Source organism: Nannobrachium achirus, assembly GCF_963921795.1.
Source record: "Nannobrachium achirus genome assembly, chromosome: 8".
Taxonomy (NCBI): Eukaryota; Metazoa; Chordata; class Actinopteri; order Myctophiformes; family Myctophidae; genus Nannobrachium; species Nannobrachium achirus.
The window spans coordinates 56,838,067-56,857,735 of record NC_137817.1 but is presented as its reverse complement, the minus strand read 5'-3'; the positions used below and the strand labels follow the sequence as shown (position 1 = coordinate 56,857,735).

At 41.5% G+C, this 19,669-nt stretch overlaps 1 protein-coding gene and 1 long non-coding RNA gene across 2 annotated transcripts; one reads left to right on the top strand and one right to left on the bottom strand.

Moving 5' to 3' along the window:
• Positions 1 to 3,042: 3,042 nt before the first annotated feature.
• On the bottom strand, positions 3,043 to 8,949 carry LOC308289551. The gene is made up of 4 exons (XR_013962242.1): positions 8,406 to 8,949; positions 7,307 to 7,378; positions 4,656 to 4,727; positions 3,043 to 3,951 (listed from the first exon to the last, which is right to left on the bottom strand). It is a non-coding gene; the product is annotated as an uncharacterized lncRNA (long non-coding RNA).
• Positions 8,950 to 13,154: 4,205 nt separating this feature from the next.
• Positions 13,155 to 16,726, top strand: LOC308289547 (zinc finger protein RFP-like). Its single transcript, XM_080731265.1, has 2 exons — positions 13,155 to 13,301; positions 14,742 to 16,726. Exon 2 carries the CDS (start codon positions 14,751 to 14,753, stop codon positions 16,386 to 16,388), a length of 1,638 nt encoding a protein of 545 aa, XP_080587391.1. The 5' UTR covers positions 13,155 to 13,301; positions 14,742 to 14,750; the 3' UTR covers positions 16,389 to 16,726.
• The last annotated feature ends 2,943 nt before the right edge of the window (positions 16,727 to 19,669 follow it).

Genomic DNA, 19,669 nt, shown 5'->3' with positions numbered 1-19,669 from the left:
ATAATTATTTGAGCACATAGTTTCCACATTCGCTTTTTTTTGCTCAAAGGGGCTTTTCTAAATATATGTTATATAAATATTGGTCCATAATACGGTTTTATATAGGTTTTACACTAAACAACCACTCGGATATTCATGATTATTCTGTCCAAAGAAATCACAATTTACAATATTATCGCGATAATCCTATCCTAACATCCATTATCCTGGGGAGGAACATTAAACATGCTAATTTAATTGTTTTATTGGCTATATAGACTATTCTATATCATCCCTAGCCCATTGGTTCTCAAAGTGGGGTCCGGGGACCCCCAGGGGTCCTTCAGGGAGTTCCAGGGCATCCCCAGCTAAATGATAGTTAGGAACCAAATGGACCCTTATGGGTCTGTAACTCAGAGAGTGTAACTCAGCTAGCCTACACTCTCCGAGTTCAATTAATATTGATTTTACAATAATAAATGGGGTCAGAGATTAAATGGGGGGTCCGTACCCTAATGGAAAGGCAAACTGGGGGTCCTTGAAATTAAAATGGTTGGGAAAATCGGCTGAAAAATCTTCTCTTGTGTGTGTCTCCGGCATATCTTTTCAAATGAGGGACGACGGGCCAATAAGTGTCAATTTGGGGGTTCTTGACATGAAATGGTTTGAGAACCACTGATGTACTGTACAGGTACATAAGATTAAAACCTATTTTGGTTTGGCTTCCTTCAAACAATGCAACAGCACCAGATTTGAACCAGCTTCCACATAGGGTCTCATTGCAGAAGGCCCCCCCTCAAATCCTGACCTAGAGTTTCATTTGCTTTTTTAAGATCGAAGGGGTCAAATCACGATTTCGGGGTCTAAAAAAATACCCTATTTCAACTGCGTAAGCTGAATTAAACATTTTCCCAGATAAAAGACACTTATTCTGACACGCTTTTTGACGCTGAATCCAATGAACCCAGTCTTGTCTCTCTACAACACTCCTAACTCTAAAGGTCAAGGAAAAAGGTCGCTTATGGCTCCAAAATGGGCCTTTTGGCCTTAAAATCAATAAAATATTCAAATAAAATCTGGCTGTTTCAGGCAGGACACGCCTTTCATATTTGAAGTATGCCCGATCCAATGGAATGGGTTTCGGGAATCTCCGACAATTTTAACCCTTTCCTATTGCGAAAAAGACACGAAATTTGCACGCCATGAACACGATTACACATTTTTTCGGATAAAGGACACTTATTCCGACTTACTTTTTGACGCCAAGTCCGTTGGTGCTGGTGCCGTTGTTTGAAAATATTTCGGTCCGTTTCTAACACTTCTAGAAGGGCTAGCTCGGGTTCTAGGGGTCGTAGAGACAAAAGGGTAACAGATTCTTGATCTGCTCACCGAGACGGACGCATTGATGTGTGTGTCATTTCTGAGCGACCCCTAGGGGGCTAACCCTAATTCCAACTAGGGGTACGTTTTACTCCGTACACGAATGTCGTAGAGAGATGATAGACACATCAGCGTGTTCGTATCGCAGAGACGAACAAGCCTATATAACTCTCCTCGCACACAAACACTCCTGTGAGTTGATTGGTAACTTTGGTTTGCTGGCCAAAGGGCTCTAAGGGGTATACACTCTATGACCCTTGTGAAATTGGAGATCCCAGGGATAAGAATGTCGTAGAGGGACATAGGAGATATCAAAATGTTCGTCTCGGAAAGCACTACAACATATCTCAAAACGGAGTTCTGATATCTTATCGTCTCTGAGTTATTAAGGCTAAAAGGCTAACCCTAGGCTAACTAGGGTTGGCTTTTATTCACGAACCAATGCATTTCATGGGCTCATCTTTTAGTATGTTTTAGAGCGCATTGAGACGCACGCTTTGATATGTGTTTCGTTTCGTTGCGACATTCGCTGTGCGACGCTAGGGTTAGCATTCTTTTAATTACTATAAAATCACAATAGGATATTCGCCTTACTAATTTCAAGCTTAGGGCTAAAATTACGTGTAGTTTTGGATAAAAAATATATCGGAACACCTACTGACCTGGAACTGCCTGAAACACACCAGGAAGTGGCTATTTGAGGCACTTCCGGTTGTTATAAAGACATAAGACTGGTACCATTCAACTCTGCGTCCCAAAATTAGTCTAGGGAAGTGGTAAAATTCCAGGGTTACTTCCGGGAACTGCCTGAAACACACCAGGAAGTGGCTATTTGAGGCACTTCTGGTTGTCGTACAGACGATGGTGCATCGAAATAAAACCTGCATATTCGGACTTCGCACATGTGATTTGGGGGGGGGTAGCCAGAATCCTGGAGCAGAATAATAAAATGGCGTCTCAAAAATGGCAATGCCTTTGCAAGCAAGCTTGTAGATCTGCTGTTTTCACAACATGTAGCCTATCTGTGGAACTGAGTCAATGTAATGCCGGGGACCCCCATAAGAGAAGATTTTTCAGCCAATTTTCCCAACCATTTTAATTTCAAGGACCCCTAGTTTGCTTTTCCATTAGGCTACGGACCCCCCATTTAATCTCTATGACCCCATTTATTATTGTAAAATCAATATTAATTGAACTCGGAGAGTGTAGGCTAGCTGAGTTACACTCTCTGAGTTACAGACCCATAAGGGTCCATTTGGTTCCTAACTATCATTTAGCTGGGGATCCCCTGGAACTCCCTGAAGGACCCCTGGGGGTCCCCGGACCCCACTTTGAGAACCAATGGGCTAGGGATGATATAGAATAGTCTATATAGCCAATAAAAAAATTAATTAGCATGTTTAATGTTCCTCCCCAGGATAATGGATGTTAGGATAGGATTATCGCGATAATATTGTAAATTGTGATTTCTTTGGACAGAATAATCATGAATATCCGAGTGGTTGTTTAGTGTAAAACCTATATAAAACCGTATTATGGACCAATATTTATATAACATATATTTAGAAAAGCCCCTTTGAGCAAAAAAAAGCGAATGTGGAAACTATGTGCTCAAATAATTATGTTCCATTCACAACCCCTTCTGGGAATTGAACCTCTGCCCTGCGGAAAAGTAGAAGGATTGCAGGTCAAGCGTCTCAACCAGTAGACTACCATACTCCTTCGTGTATTAAGAGAAGTGTCTAAACAGACTCTAACAAGTTCGAAAAAGATAAAAAAAAAAAAAAAAAGCTGTGTTGTATAAACTTGTTTGATTGATTGATTGATTGATTGATTGATTGATTGATAGATAGATAGATTCCTTTATTTATCCCGTGGGGGAATCACCCAGAAGCTGCATTTTGTGGATTGGAGGGGAATTAATTTAAAGAAACATAAACAAAAAGAAATCACGTTGTTATGGTTGCCATAGCAACTGTAACAAACTTTAAACTGTTGAGCCATACAATGCCCATATTCATATAACCTTATCATATATTTGCCACGGAGAAAAGTACATTTAAATAATGTCATTATTATAATTTTTCTCCCCTCCCCAGATTTGAACCAGCGCTAAAACAACGTGACATTTTCGGCCACAGAATGATGACAAAACACCTACTGAGCTTAAGTTTCGTTTTCAATAGCAGTAGCTGGGATAAAATAGCAAAAGCCATTATCAACCCACAGAATAATGACAAACACCTACCGGGTAGACAGTATGCCAGCTACTCTCACCATTCAAGGCTCTTATTACACATGACAAATTCCCTTTGAATGGATTGATAGCATTTGAAGCCGGTGCGTTTCCACTGTCCTCTACTGTCATGTTACTGATGGCCAACATTCCTGTTTCTTTATCAAAAAATACACTGGGATCTTTATATCTCCCATAGTATTCAATATCAGGCCCAAAAGTATTAGTCCAGTCTGCCACTATATTGGTCCCATGTTTCCACTGTATGATTATTCCACCAGTAACATTCACAGTGTTAGGATCTGGAAGTAATTCAAGGCGTCCTCCAACTGCTACCTCCTTCACATCTTGTTGGGCTGTATGGAGAAATGTATTTCAGTCAGGTTGGGTCGTTTTGTACGTCATTATATATATATATTTTTTTTAGGACTGGGACTTTAACTGATTAATTGTGATTAATTAATTACAGAAAATTAACGCGAAAAAAGTAATGCATTTTAATCACACCACAGAACCTTCAGTTTCGGGCATACCTATCATAGCGATGTACCAACTATAAACCAAGAAGAGACAACAAACGCAAAGGGAGAAGTAGCCGATCAGAGCGATTTGCTTGGCCCAGTGGATGCGAAATTTAGATTAAAAAAACTCACTTGTTGATTCACTCGTACAACAAAATGTGTTTTACTTGAAAAAAATGCTTCTCGGGTCAAATATTAATATGCGATTAAAATGCGATTAATTGCGATTAATTAATTACAAAGCCTGTATTTAATTCGATTCATTTTTTTAATCACATCCCAGCCCAATTTCTTTTTTCTTTTGGTAATTTGTTAAAACATTTAAAAAACGGTCGATATAAGGAGAGGTTCAGCACTGCTGGAAGTACGTCACTTTGTTGACATTCCCGTTAGCTGCTCAAGTGTGAAAGTTCAAAGGTAAGCGAGTAATGCCGCTATAGGCAGGGGCGTTACACCGCCTTGCGAGATGTATGAACCTACCCTGTGTGTGTGTGTGTGTGTGTGTGTGTGTGTGTGTGTGTGTGTGTGTGTGTGTTTACCTCCCATTACGGCAGTGTGACCTGTGACCTCTGTCTGCATGACCTCTGTTTTGTGTTCAGCTTCATCTCCTCCTATAGGGTGACACACACACACACACACACGTTGTTTCAGACCCAAATGTGTCCTATATATCCAAAACATACCATTAATAGACGCATTACCAATCCTTAATTATTGCATTATCAATCGTAATTTTCAGAAGACAAAAGAAATCCTTCCAATAAAAGATCCATCTAAATAGACCCCCAGGATTCCACTATAGCGGAAATTACAACAGATTCCTCGCCTGTCCGCGAAGTACAAGGCACGATGCAGAAAACACGAAAAATGACGGAGAATTGTTGTAGTTTTCATCCCGGTCGCGGTCCGGATTAGGCTTGTCACCAGAACCGATACTTCGGTACCAACTCGATGCCTAATGTGATGGTACGGTACGGTTCTGACTTTTCTACAAGTACGGTAGTACCGAAGTACCGTTGGTACCGAGATGCCAGATCTGGCCGCTTCTTTTGTGTTGTTTTTGGGCTGTAAATGAACGGTTATCTGGCAACCCTCACTGCCTCACAGCAGGCAGTCGGAGACACACGCACAACCCTCACAGCAGGGTCTGATGCTGTGATAACGTTACATGGACTACCACGCTTTAAGGAGAAAAACAACAACATGCAACATGGCGGCGGCACACGCATCTGCATCGCGTCGTCTCCAACAAGCAGCGACAGCTGCCCTCCCCTCCATAGTTGAGAAGAAAAACTAACCAAAAGTCGCGTATAGTACATTGCATTCGAGGATGAGCAGGGATTAATAGTTGATCGTCAAAAACCTGTATGCCGGCCCGTAACCGTTTCCAGACGAAAGGGGGGGGGGGGGGGGGGGGGGGAGACATCCAACTAGCGAAACATCTAAAAGACCGACATCCAGACTTGTACAAAGAATTCAAGGTAAGTGCATTTGAATTCACGTGGTATCATTGTTGCCCATAGCTAATAACGTTACTATGGTGAGCCCACACAGTAAATGAGCTGCCTGGCAAAGTAACGTTAACGTTGTGTCCAGCCTCGTCACGGAGAGCAGCCCCCGTCTGTCCCGCATAAAGTTACATAAAGTTGCAAGGCAGCTCATTTGCTGAATCGCCTAACATAACGTTAAACAACGCTGGAATAATACACACATTATTCTTTGTTTGAGAAGGCTGGCATTGATGTTTGGCCAATGTTCTTCTAGACTTTTTTTTACGCTAGGATTATGTGTGTGTGTGTGCATGCAGCGTGCGTGCGCGCGGTTGTAATGGGCTATGATTTGTAATAAATATCACTAAAAAGGGTTTCACCACGTCATTAAATGACTGCTTGCACTGTGTGTGTGTGTGTGTGTGTGTGTGTGTGTGTGTGTGTGTGTGTGTGTTACTGTTATTACAGCCTATACTGTTTTCATATTGTTGCTGTAGTCAGTCACTTAGCTACATCTACTAACAGAAATCTCAATGTTCTTTTCACAGTATCAGCCAGAGGAGGACTTTGACAGGGAAGACAGGCCAGAGCAAAGCCAGCAGCAGCAACACACACACAGCCAACACTTTTATTGTATTAATGATACATTTTTAAGGCTACATGCACATTATTTTAATCATTTAAAGCTACATGCAACTTCTGTTTAAGCATACAGTATTGTTGTTTGTTGTTCACTTCTAATAAAGGAGTGTATGTTGAACTACATGGGGTTAATTTTTTATTTTTATCGTGGTATCGAAATGGTATCGAGAATCGTGGAATTTCAATGGTATTGGCATCGACTACTACATTTCTGGTATCGTGACATCCCTAGTCCGGATACAGTGAGCAACGTGCGTGCATGTGCTTTTGTGTGTGGATATAGGTTTTGGAGAAGGCGGGTTTCAAAGCAGATGGCGCTGGTTTAAAATGGAATGGTAACTGGCAGGCGAATTCAGTACGAGTCATAACGCCAGCAGTTTGACAATTACTGGTATAATGGTGCGAGTGAGAAAGAGTGTGTGTGTGTGTGTGTGTGTGTGTGTGTGTGTGTGTGTGTGTGTGTGTGTGTGTGTGTGTGTGTGTGTGTGTGTGTGTGTGTTATTTTAAGATTAGACTAACAATTAGATTGTAATTAAAGAAAAGAAAAGATGTGTTAAAATGTTCTCATTTACTGCTTTCTATCGTTTTTTTTAGCAATTTCAGTGGCTAAACTTTACTGCTTTCTATAGTTTTTTTTTGCAATTTCAGTGGCTAAATATGTCTTTTTAGACACAATAGGCCCATTCCCAAGATGCAACGCAATCTTTCATGGGCAGATGTTACTTATTGGGGCAAGTCATAAAGAAATCGCCAGCTAATTGTGTAATTTAAGACATATTTAGTAACTTGTACACATGCCCCCACCCAATGAAATCAAAATTGCTAAAATCGCTAGATAGAAAGAAGTAAATGAAAACATTTTAACACTCGTCTTTTCTTTTCTCCAATTACAATCTAAAATATGAACAAAGTTGTCCTTTAACTCTGAGAGTGAACCAAATGGGGCCTGTAAGTTACAGACCCTTGTAAGGTAGCTGGGGACCCCATAGAACCCCCTCAAGGATGCTGGGGGGCCCCAGACAACACATTAAGAACCAGTGCTCTAGTCTCCACGTTACCTTGATGGTGAGGAGGTGGCAAATCTCTTGAAGTTCCCCCGGAGGATGAATCGTTGTGGTGGAGCGGCAAGCCTATAGGCAGGGGGGACAAGGGGGTCACACGTCACATCATGTGATTTTGACTGGTTCATTGTTCTACACAAGTTATAGGCTCAATTCTTTAGGTCTGGGAGATTATCTGGCCTAGTGTCCATAAAATCACAAATGTCTAAATGACATTGAGTTTTGGATGGCTCTAAACTCTTCTTTCAGCAAAACAGAGTTCATGGTGTTTGGACCCAGTGGTGCCAGTGATGCCCCCCATATAGGTTCCCTGGAACCAATATGCTAAAGCCATGGTCTCTAATCTTTGTCATAATGGACAGGACAATGCTTTTAGACTTGACAAGCAGAGAAATGCTGTGGTTAAATACAGCTTTTATCACCTGAAGCTGCTTACTGAAATTAAATCTGCAATTCTGTAATATTTTAATGACTTTGAGCAAGTGATACATACATACATGCTTTTATTTTCTACAAGTCTGCACTTTATTCTTGTGTAAACCAGGCCTCTATTGCACGTTTACAGTTAGTTCAAAATACATCTTTTATAACTGGAACACGCAAGCATGATCACATCACACCAATTCTGGCTATACTCTCCGCTGGCTCCCTGTTTGCTTCAGAATCTTTTTTCACATCCCTAATCGATAGGGGTGTAACAATACATTTTAACAGCGATATGATACAGTATGAATCACGATACAAGGCTGATGATACATGGACCATATTGGTTCATTCATGCGATACGATTCAATGATTTAAAATTGACAAACTCGTACCTTGACATGAATACACACATTTATGGATAGACCAAGTGCAGCTTGGAAAAGTAATTAAACCCCTCTTTTCGTTTTTTCTTCTTAAAATTGCTAATACAATTCACAAGTATCGATAAAATTGATTATTTGTATTGCAAAACAATTCAATACCGATTATTTGCATTGAAAAACAGCCAGTTACTGTATCGTTATCGACTATGAGGGGACAGCCCAAGTAACTTCGCTACAGTCTGCCAAATAATGTATTGGTCATGTCTAAATGTTTTAAAGTGAAATACCTGATACAAGTTTGAGTCCAATTGCGAACAGAAAGATCTGCCGACATCTGAGACACAACTTCATCTTCACCATCGATAACTGAACACATACAACACAGGAGAGAACAACACAGATATGAGATGACGGAGGATTTCACTGCACTCAAGTGCTAAACAATTAATGTAAAAAGATTAGGTGACCACTGTGTAGTGCAGGGGGGAAAAACAATCTCCAAGCACAGAAAAACAAAAAAGCCTTCACCATGTGTAGACTACTTGGCAATACGTTTCAAGTCTCTCTCTCTCTCTCTCTCTCTCTCTCTCTCTCCAAACATACACACACTACGTGTGTGTGTGTGTGTGTGTGTGTGTGTGTGTGTGTGTGTGTGTGTGTGTGTGTGTGTGTGTGTAATAAAAAGAGGCAATAACTATTGTCTCTATCTCCCAGTCAACCTATTTATTTACCAGGGACAGAGCACATTAATCAACATGTCAGTTTTAACAACCATGTAAATGAGCCAGAGACTGAGTAAAGAGCTAGTCCCTGAGCAGGCTGTTAGAGTGATTGAATACTTTATTAGAAGTTTGCAGAGGAAAGGGGGGGGGGGGGGTCCTCCCTATGTTGTTCCCCAGGTTCTATGCCCCCCCCCCCCCCTATGAACTATGAACATGTGGGAAATCCTAATTTAGGTGCCCAGTTGCCCAGGTGCACACATGTCCCTATAGTGCCCAGATGTCTCCACCCCTATTAGTGCCCACTCGCCTGTAGGTGCCCACTCATCCAGATGCCCAGTGATAACAAAAGTATGGTTCCCAGATGTCCCTAGTGCCACTAGTATTTGTAATGTATCCCCATTATTGTGTGTTTAGAGTTGTTATTAATAATTGTGTGTGTGTGTGTGTGTGTGTGTGTGTGTGTGTGTGTGTGTGAATATGTAAAAAATATGTGTTGTGTTGTCTTGTCTTGTCTTGTCTTGTCTTGTCTTGTCTTGTCTTGTCTTGTCTTGTGTTGTGTTGTGTTGTCTTGTGTTGTTTTGTCTTTTCTTCATTACTGTGGGAGAGTGCAATCATTCAATGCACCAAGCAACAAAGGTGAACACCAAAAGAACAGTATTGCAGCCATTTGCAGGCCTGCCAAGCCATCTTGACAATCTTTGGAGGGGCGCTCTACCCACACGTTTGGCTGTGTGGCTCAGTCATGCCTCGAATGCCCGATGCTTACAAGCTCTACCTCGTTGTAAAGGTGACTAATCAACAATAAAAATTATATAAAACACATGCAAATTGGTAATATTATTATTAAAAGGGGAGATATAATGGACCGAAGTCAAGTTTCCTTTCTTTTGGTGCCGAGTTTGATGTCACACCACTGCACATAGGCAGCATCCCATCGGTCATCGTCACATTAGCTGATTTAGCTCCATCCATCAACCGTGTTTATCGCGCCCGTACAATATTGTAAAACCCATGGTCCTGTGGTAAGCACTTTATATTTGAAATATGAACGTTTATGTAGTCGTAAAGCTTCATTATGTGGGCATTGGGCAAATAGGGAGGAAACACGATAAACCAGGTTGAACGAGACCCATGACATTGACGACCGTCTAGCTCACGTTAAGCATGCTGCTTGCTAACGGGAAGTCTCTTAATACAATCCCTCATTTTACTGTTTGACAATCACTAAACTTTTTGTTTAGTAACATTCATACGTCCATGCAAATGGAGGGGGGAATACATAATAACTCACCAAAGAATGACCGACAAGACTCCAACTTCAGAAGAGAGAGAGTGGCTGGCTGACAGGCTACCACAGTAGTAGCACTAGCAGTAACTTGGAGGCTAGAAATCAACGTTACTGTTCATTCAAAACGTGTAGTCCAGCTAGCGACCGTCAAAACAATAACAAAAACGTGATTCTTCCTTCTCTCTCGTGCGCATCCATCACCTCCTTCTCAAGTCACTTCGCCATGTGGAGATTTCCTTGATGTGACTGGAGCAATGAAGCATCCATGGGAGCATCAGGTGGAGAAAGCAGTGTTGCCAACTCCCCAGTAACGGAAGTAGCTAGTGGCTCTCCCAGAAGTAGCTAGAAGTCGCTAGGGGTGGGGTGCACGTGCGCGCACAAAAGCGCGTGCACGTGAACAGATGCACGTGCACGTTTCTAGGGTAATAATTCGAGTTTTTGTATTTTTTTGCACGCCGGCAGTACCAGTAGAGAGAGAAAGAGATGCGGCGTGCACGTTTGTGTGTCACTGAGGAGAAGGCAAGCAGCAAATGGAGGCTGAGAGAGGGAAAAGGAAGGAAAAATAGGGTTTTATCTATGGCTCCTGTAAACAATATCTGTCTCCAAATCAGCAGAAAAAGTAGCCAGATTTGTCTCTAGAAGCCTTTCACAAATTAAGTCTCTAGTGGGGTCTGGAAAGTAGCTAAATCTAGCGACAAATCCTCTAGGTTGGCAACACTGGGAGTAAGGGTGGAGCCACAATGTGACGTCGCCAGAGACGACTGCGAGTGCATTGGCTGTTGCTGGGTCAGGTGGGATAGACCAGAGCAGTATAATCAGAGAGTGGTGTCACCGCGGGGTCAGAAACAGCGCTGGTCACGTGGTTCATTGTCACTTTACACCTCATAGACTTCAATGCATTTTGTAAACTTCCGGTTCGCCGTTTGTCACTATACGCCAATAGATGTGTGCGTAGAAGACCTGGCCCCATGAAGTGAACGGGAGTGACGCAACTCTCCATTCTAGGGCTCTGGGATAGACATCTCCGAATCGTTTGCGAATGAGGGGAGGTGGTTTCATGTCTCTTCCAAATCTCTTGCTCAACCGAAGGCTGTCGTTTGGCCAAGAGACAAAAAACCACGTGACCTTCATTGAGAATGTATTGGACTCACCCATCCCCCTCATTCTCAAACTACACGGACACGATAGCTGTCGCAAATGTCTGTACGGCGCCTAGAAAGTCTGCCTGATGGTCTGTTTACTTTGCCTCGGCCTGGTTTATAGATCTCATCGTACGCCGGTGGCTCACACGTCGAAAATAGCCGATCTACAAGCTCACACCGCGGTCGTCGTGGCGTAGGTGTGTATGAGGTGTGAGCTTGTAAATCTGTGCGACGGAAAGTAAACAAACACAGACATACGGCTTTTTTTTTTTTTTTTTTTTTTTTTTTCCGTGCATTTACCAAACATCGTATCCAAAAAGTAAAGGTCGCTTTCCCATTTCTTCAGATGTATACTTTTTGGAAACTATTGTAGGCGGAAGGAGAGAGAGAGGCCACCATCTTTAGTCGTTATCATAGCAATGAATGCAAAAAAAATAGCCCTTTCGTCGTCCATGTAGATTATATTTGTTTTCCTTCGGTTCCTGCAGTTGTACAGTCACTCTCGCATTGTTCCCCTCTCCAGTCTTTGCACAGCTTCAGGGTATGGCATTCTCCTTTACTTTCTAAATCCTAATCCACCTTCGTTTCTGGAATTAGAACATTCTGATCTTGACATCTGCAGCCTTGCAGGGTTGTTTGTTTTGCAGACATGCAAGCATGCGTCATAGGGCGAAGGGGGCGTGCATGCTTCTGGTTGCCACTTGACATTCTAGCCATTATTGATGCATTGCCGCCACCTTCTGGCTGTTTCAGACATTGCTGCTCTTCCGAACCTAGTAGTAGCCTAGTCAGTAACTCCACCAGCAGTCCTAATTATCGCGTCCTGTTGATCTACAAGCTCACAGCGCAATGCTTTGCAACTTGTAGCTTGTAGATCTGCTATATTTGAAAGAAAGATTTTTGTACATTTTTTATGATAACTTTTGAAAGGGTACATTCTGCTTCTGCATGAGTAGGCTACTTTTACTTTTGGTACTTTATAGTTTGATGTCAATACCTTTGTAGGCCTACTTTTTTTTACTCAAGGCCTACATTTTGATTACCTGACTTCTTCCACCACTGGAGGCAGCCAGCATCTATAGCAAAGAGAAGTGTGATTTATGTGGTGCATCTTCTACAATGATAATAATGTCATTCACCCATCAATCAATCTTCAACCTTTATTGTAATTTTCCATGTTTTTTATGACCCACTTTTAAATATTCAAATCAAATTCCTATCAACGTTACGCCCCGCCTCCCTATCTTGTTTCACATGGAAATAAGCACGCAACTCCATGTGCTGTTTAATCAGGACTTCAACCACTGTATTGTATTTTATGTGAGAAATGTGCTATAATAAATAAAGCAGTGCTCACAGTGAGCTTATAGATCGGTTATTTTCGAATAGCCAAAAGTATTAAAAATAGTTAAAGTGGCTAAACATGTTGCTGGGGACCCCCTGGCACCCTCCCCAAGGACCCCTGGAGGTACCCAGACCACACTTTGAGAACCACTGCAATAAATCATTGAATGATTGACTGTCGTATACGGTGGACGTGACGTCACAAACGTAACATGTGTAACAAATACACCACCATGAAATAGTTTTTAACAAACATTTTTGATATTCATTATGTTATCATGAAATCGTAGTATTTTGTCAATTATTTGGAGGCCCAGCAGCACTTGCAGTAGTAGCCTGCATGGTAAATAAACCAGACCGCACAAAACGAAGTGTGTGATAGAGGCTGGCACCGCCAGGCAATTGCAGTAGGGCCCACCTAAAACTGCACTAAACCATAACAGGGAGAAACAGATGAAGCACAGAGAAGAGAGGTGGCTGTGAAGTGTTAACAGTAACAACAGAGCAGCCTCTCAGTCAGTGACGCAATCTACAGTAAAGTGAAAGTTAGAGTGTTCATGTAGTTAGATGGCAGCGCACACACACTGACACACACACAGACACGCTCTCTACACACAAAAAAAGAAAACAATAAGAAAACGTCAGTTCAACAGGATTTGTGCTGAAATATTGAGAACGTAAAGACAGGTGAGTACAAGGATTCATTATTTTGTAACAAGAGAACAAAAGCTTATTAAACTGTATCCAGACACGATCTTGCCTAAGTTTCGTTTTCCAGGAAATCCAGTAGGCCAGGGGTCTTCAACGTTTTCAGGCCGGGGACCCTCAAACTGATGGGGAGATGGAGCAGGGACCCCCTACCACCTTGTAGGGTGGGGGGGTCGGGGCTACGACATATTTTTTATTTTAAACATGTACAAGTTACAGCGAACAGGGTGGGCTGTACCACTACCATTTCTAAACATACTACTTATTAACTGAGAACCAGTGTCAATAATATCAACAATCTGTCAATTGCATAGTAATCATGTATATAAGCTATTCAAAATGGATAGAATCATGATTTATTTTTTAACATAAATGTGAAAAAAAAAAACATTTTTTGAAATCTTTTTTTTTTTTTTTTTTTTTTTAGCAATAATTTCGCGGACCCCCTGCAGTACCTCCGCGGACCCCCTAGGGGTCGCGGACCCCCTGTTGAAGACCCCTGCAGTAGGCTAATGATTCAGTTGGTTAAAACGACAGGCTTCCCCACCAAACATCATATTTTAACTGGAACCCCCCACCCTGAAAAGCAATTGGAACTGTATGTAGGCCTACTGTAGGAGTTGAGGCTTTACAATCTGTTTGACTCAGTTCTTCAGATCAGTATTGTGAAAAAAGTTTTTTATTTTAAATTTATATATAGGCCCCAAGCATTGGGGAGTTGTTTGTCACAGTACAAATGTGTCCTTTGAGCCGTGAGCAGCCATATGTGGCGCTCGGGGAGCTATTAGGGGTTCAGAGTCTTGCTCAGGGACACATCGACACATAGCTGCGTGACCGGGAATCGTACCTGCAACAACCAGGAGCTCTGGCTCCTCTGGCAGGCTCCCTAACCGCTGATCTAAAAGCTCACAATTCCTCGCATTGTGAGCTTGTAGATCAGCTATTCAAATGTTTACCTCTTTCTTAGGTAATATTTGAACATTTAGCCAATGTTTGACCATTTGTTTTTTATAATATAGTTTGTAGATTACTTTTCATGCAGTAGTCTAATTATCGTTTTTAGGTATTAAAGAGTCTTAAAAGTCCTTAAATTGTTATTTAGAAATGGGCAGATACCCTGTACACACTTGTATCTGTATCCGTACTGTATCTTGGTTTGTTAACAGTTGAGTGAGAAAACAATGTTGCACATTAAGCTAATTATTAGGGACCCCCAAAATCATTTGGAGACCCCCCTGGGAGTCCCAACCCACAGGTTGAGAATCAGGTGCCATACAGTACTATGTGCCAACATTATTGAGCTCTAATATGATGATCAAGATCACATTGATAACTACTGTATTAAGCTGTCAGTACTAGCATTCAATAATAATTCAATTCAATAATTACTGTACATTTCTTTCCATGTTTTATGTTCAGTGTATAGAAATGGCATCTGCCAGCATTCTCCTGTCTGAAGATCAGCTCCAGTGTTCCATTTGTCTGGATGTGTTCACTGATCCAATCACCATTTCATGTGGACACAACTACTGCAACACCTGCATCACACATTACTGGGACACCAGTGATGTGTGTCAGTGTCCACTATGCAACAAAACCTTCGGTAAGAGACCCAAGTTCTCTGTTAATAAAGTCCTCTCTGAGATGGCTGATCAGTTCAGGAAGTCAAAGCAGCTGAAAAACAAGTCCAGTGCAAACCAGGAACCTGCTCAACCAGATGAAGTCTCCTGTGACGTCTGTACTGAGACCAAGATCAAGGCTATGAAGTCCTGCCTGGTGTGTCTGACCTCCTACTGTGAGACTCACCTGGAGCCTCATCACAGGGTCTCACGGCTAAAACAACACAAACTAATCGACCCTGTAAAGAACCTGGAAGACATTCTGCGTAAGAAACATGACAGACCTCTGGAGCTGTTCTGTAAGACTGACAGCATGTGTGTTTGTCAGTTCTGCACCGAGTCAGACCACAAGTTACACCAAATTGTATCTCTGGAAGAGGCATATGAAGGGAAGAAGGCTGAGCTGGGAAAGACAGAGGCTGAAGTTCAGCAGATGATCCAGGAGAGACAAGTGAAGACTCAGGAGGTCAAACACTCAGTACAGCTCAGCAGGAAAGATGCAGACAGAGAGATAGCAAACAGTGTGCAGGTCTTCACTGCTCTGATCAGCTGTATTGAGAGAAGCCAGGCTGAGGTCATTGATGTGATTGAAGAGAAGCAGAAAACAACTGAGAAACAGGCTGAAGGCTTCATTAAAGATCTGCAGCAGGAAATCACTGAGTTAGAGAAGAGAAGCTCTGAGCTGAAGCAGCTCTCACACACTGAAGACCACCTCAGCCTCCTCCAGAACACCACATCCATCAACATCCCTCCACCCACCAAGGACTGGAAAAACATCAATGTCCATCAGTCTTCATATGTGGGGACTGTGAGGACAGCTGTGGCTCAGCTGAAAAAGACACTCAGTCAAGAGATGGAGAAGAAGCTGCGTGATGTTCAGCTGAGGAGGTTCCAGCAATATGCAGTGGATGTAACTCTGGACCCTGATACAGCACATCCCTGCCTCATCCTGTCTGAGGATGGAAAACAAGTCAATGATGGAGGCATTAAGAAGTATCTCCCACACAACAAAGAGAGATTCTCAGATATGTTCTGTGTCTTAGGAGAACAAAGCTTCTCCTCAGGAAGGTTTTATTATGAGGTTCAGGTTAAAGGGACTGACTGGGATTTAGGAGTGGTCAGAGAGTCCATCAACCGGAAGGGACCAATCACACTGAGCCCTGAAGATGGTTACTGGACTTTACTTTTGAGGAATGGAAATGAGTACCAGGCTGCTGCTGACCCTCCTGTCCTCCTCCCTGTAAGAGGGAAGCTCCAGAAAGTGGGAGTGTTTGTGGATTATGAGGAGGGTCTGGTCTCCTTTTATGATGTGGAGACCAGAGTTCATCTCTACTCTTTCACTGGCTGCACCTTCACTGAGAAACTCTATCCATACTTTGGTCCGTGTTACAATGACAGTGATAACTCTGCTCCTCTGATCATCTCTCCTGTCATTTACACTGATTAGAGTAATTAAATCCTAATTTTATATGAACAATGGCAAGTTTCAAATCTATCCGTTGAACTGCTGTTCCTAACTGTTGTATTCTATTGGGTGCCATGCAATTAGGCAGACTAAATGACTTGCAGAGAAACTCTTTCCATGTTTCATTCTTAATCCGCATCCTCATCCTCATATCCTCAAGACTCGGCTCTGCCCCTGATCATCACGCCTGTAAATCACTTTGGTTAGACTTACAATGTCTAAAGGAGATGTTTACAGATATTAGCATTTAAATCATCACCATTTTATATTACTTAAATCTTTTGTTCAGTGCACATCATAATATTACATAATGTATTCATATTTTTGTCACCAATTTGTTAAAACAAATCTTTTTAAGAGTTGAATAAAATAATAATATAACTATAGCATTGTGTACATGTATTACATCTAACCTTAACCCATGGATATTCATATTCAAAATGGACAATTACTGTACTGTTACTACATCACTGGTCATCCATCCATGTTTGTTGTGATGGCCACTTTTCAGAATTCAAATAAAACTCATACCAATGTTATGTCCTCTCGTCCTGTTTTACTCAGAAATATGCCACGATGGACAACCAAAATCATTTCCAAGTGTAGTTTAATCTGGACCTTAATGCCCCTGATGCAACAGTATAGCATGTTATGTAAGAAATGTGATTCTCAAACATTTTAATGTCAATGACCCCAAAATTGATACTGTATGTATTTGGTTGCAAACCTTCATCTGAAGGGATTCTGTGCCAGCCAGGCAATCCTATCAGAAGATTTGAGTTCAAATTGGTCAACATTATTCAATGATTTTCCACAACTGCAAAATAGCAGATCTGACAACTCATGGTGAGTTTATACAACAGTGTTCAAGTGGTTAAATTGCAAATCACAATGTGATGACATCACACCGTTGTACTTTACAGTACAAACCCCCAAATCAATCCTCCAGTTCTAGGCAACACAGAAGAGGGGGAATTCCTCTAAGGTATATTAATCTTCCCCTTTAAACTGATCCTAATTTTGATGTGCAGAGAAATCAGCAGAACAATAATAAAATTAAGATGAGAAATGGGTAGGCTACTCTCTCCTGAAAATGTATGTTCTGTGTTCTGTCTACTAAGGAGCTAGAGAGAAGAGGAGACCACTGTCACTTAACAAACACTGTGCAGCGATGACTATCAGAATAATAGAGCTTTCACCTTTTCGCAAAAAATAAAATAACATATCAAATACTGTGCCTTTAATTGGAATAAAGACTAAAGGTTAAGTTTACACAAAATTCAGCTACTTGGAAAATGTGGTTGCTGTAATACAATATACCACATGTACATTTGATGCACTCTCTTTTCTTTAAATCTTTATTTTATTATTATTATTATTGCTGTCTATGCTGCTGCATTGTCTGAAGGATGCCAAATAAAAATAAGTTTTACGGAAAGAAGACAGCCTGGCAGGTGATCGAACAACATCACACTGATCTTGCTGGCCTTGGGAAGGGCCATTTCACAGAAGATATCGTGACATCATCAGAAAGATTTGTAAGATCTATGGTGTGCCTGACGTTGATTCATGCAACAAAGCATGAGTAAAGTTATTCTGCAAAGGTCGTCCCCAAGAGACTCTGCCACCAACCACAGATGCTGTGAGGTTCCATATCATGCGTGCACACTATCAAGCAACTATATGGAATCAAGCTCACCTGCCACACCCCGATCTTCCTCCAGTGGAGGAAATGGGATGGATGATCAAGGAAGGCCAGTTAGTGCCACGGCTACTCTCTCTGCCACCTATGCCCAAAGCCTGCAGGGAGTTCACTTCATGTGGGTGTACAAAGGAGTGCCTCAGCCAACGCTGCAGCTGCAGGTATGTATGTATAATATATTGTTGTACTAATGGGATTTGATAATTTTAGAGAATATCAGCCTACTAGACTGCATACTCTAGACTCTTAGATGTTGACAGATTGATGAACCCTACCCTGATGTAGCCTACTTGTGCTGGCTATAAACGTTGTATCCCCTTCTCTTCTCTTCTATTCTATCCAGAAAGAGTCATATGGCATGTATGGAAGCATGCAACTGCAAAAAACTCAACACTTGCCGGAACACTGAGGAAGACTGTGAATAAGCTGCCACAGTAAGGATTACAGTAAGAAGTATTCCCATGTACATTTACTTTTATTGATATGGTAAAATACTATTATATTATATTATATTATATTATATTATATTATATTATATTATAATCCATTCTATTCTATTCAGGAAAAGTGGAATTGGATGCATGCAGCTGCAAGATACCTGTACATCTGCTCGAAATATTGATGACTGCAAATAGGCTGAATTAATGTAGCCTACTTTCATATTAAGGACTATATATAATTTGCATATATGACTTGTTGATAGAAAAATCTAAATCAAAAGAGTTTTGATGAATAAAACCATGGTTCATCCTGCTTTTGTTTGTTTGACGAATTATGCATCAATAACAAACTAAAATCAGATCTAAAGTCTGATCTAAAATCAGGATAGAATTTCAAATTCCCCATGTAGCCTAACCTAGAAAAACACATTTAGTTCAAGTTTCTACCTTGTTTAGTCAAAAAGATTTGCACTTAAATAGATTTCAGCCTTGCAGTGGCGACCATGTTGGATTTCTCATTTTGAGCCATTTAGGAACATTTTTGAGCATTATATACAGCAAATTTGGATTCAGCATCCCTTAATACCCCTAGAACAGTTGTATCTAATAAATATTCGCAAAATGCCTTTGGGGTTCTGATTTTCTGAAAATTGATGTCTATTCTATCTAAAGCCTGTTCATGCACCACATCTAAGACCCTCTCAACACCATCACCACCCACTGATGTCCTGCACCCCCACAGAAGGGCCTTTTCCACCGGCAAAGAACCAGTTCTGGTTCTCTCTCCCGCCTATGGTGTGAACCAGAGGTGAGCTTTTCCACAGAACCGGAGTTGGTTCCGAACCGTAAAAGTTGGTTCTGAACGGGAACCACAAAATCCTCGGTTCCTCTGGTTCAATCATGGTTCAATCTGGTGGAAACACAAGCCGGTTCGCAAGAACGAACCAAGGTTCCAAGAAAGTTGAACCGGCACTGGTTCTGGAACCGGTTCTTTGCCGGTGGAAAAGGCCCCAGAGAGCAACCACACAAGATAACCAGCAGACACTTTTGAGAGGGATGTACACACAGCTTTATCAAACAAGTTAATCAAACAAGCAAATCAAACAAGCACAAAGTTTCAT

Bases quoted from the DNA above. Each gene is read 5' to 3' on its own strand.
- LOC308289547 (XM_080731265.1), top strand. From the start codon at position 14,751: ATGGCATCTGCCAGCATTCTCCTGTCTGAAGATCAGCTCCAGTGTTCC.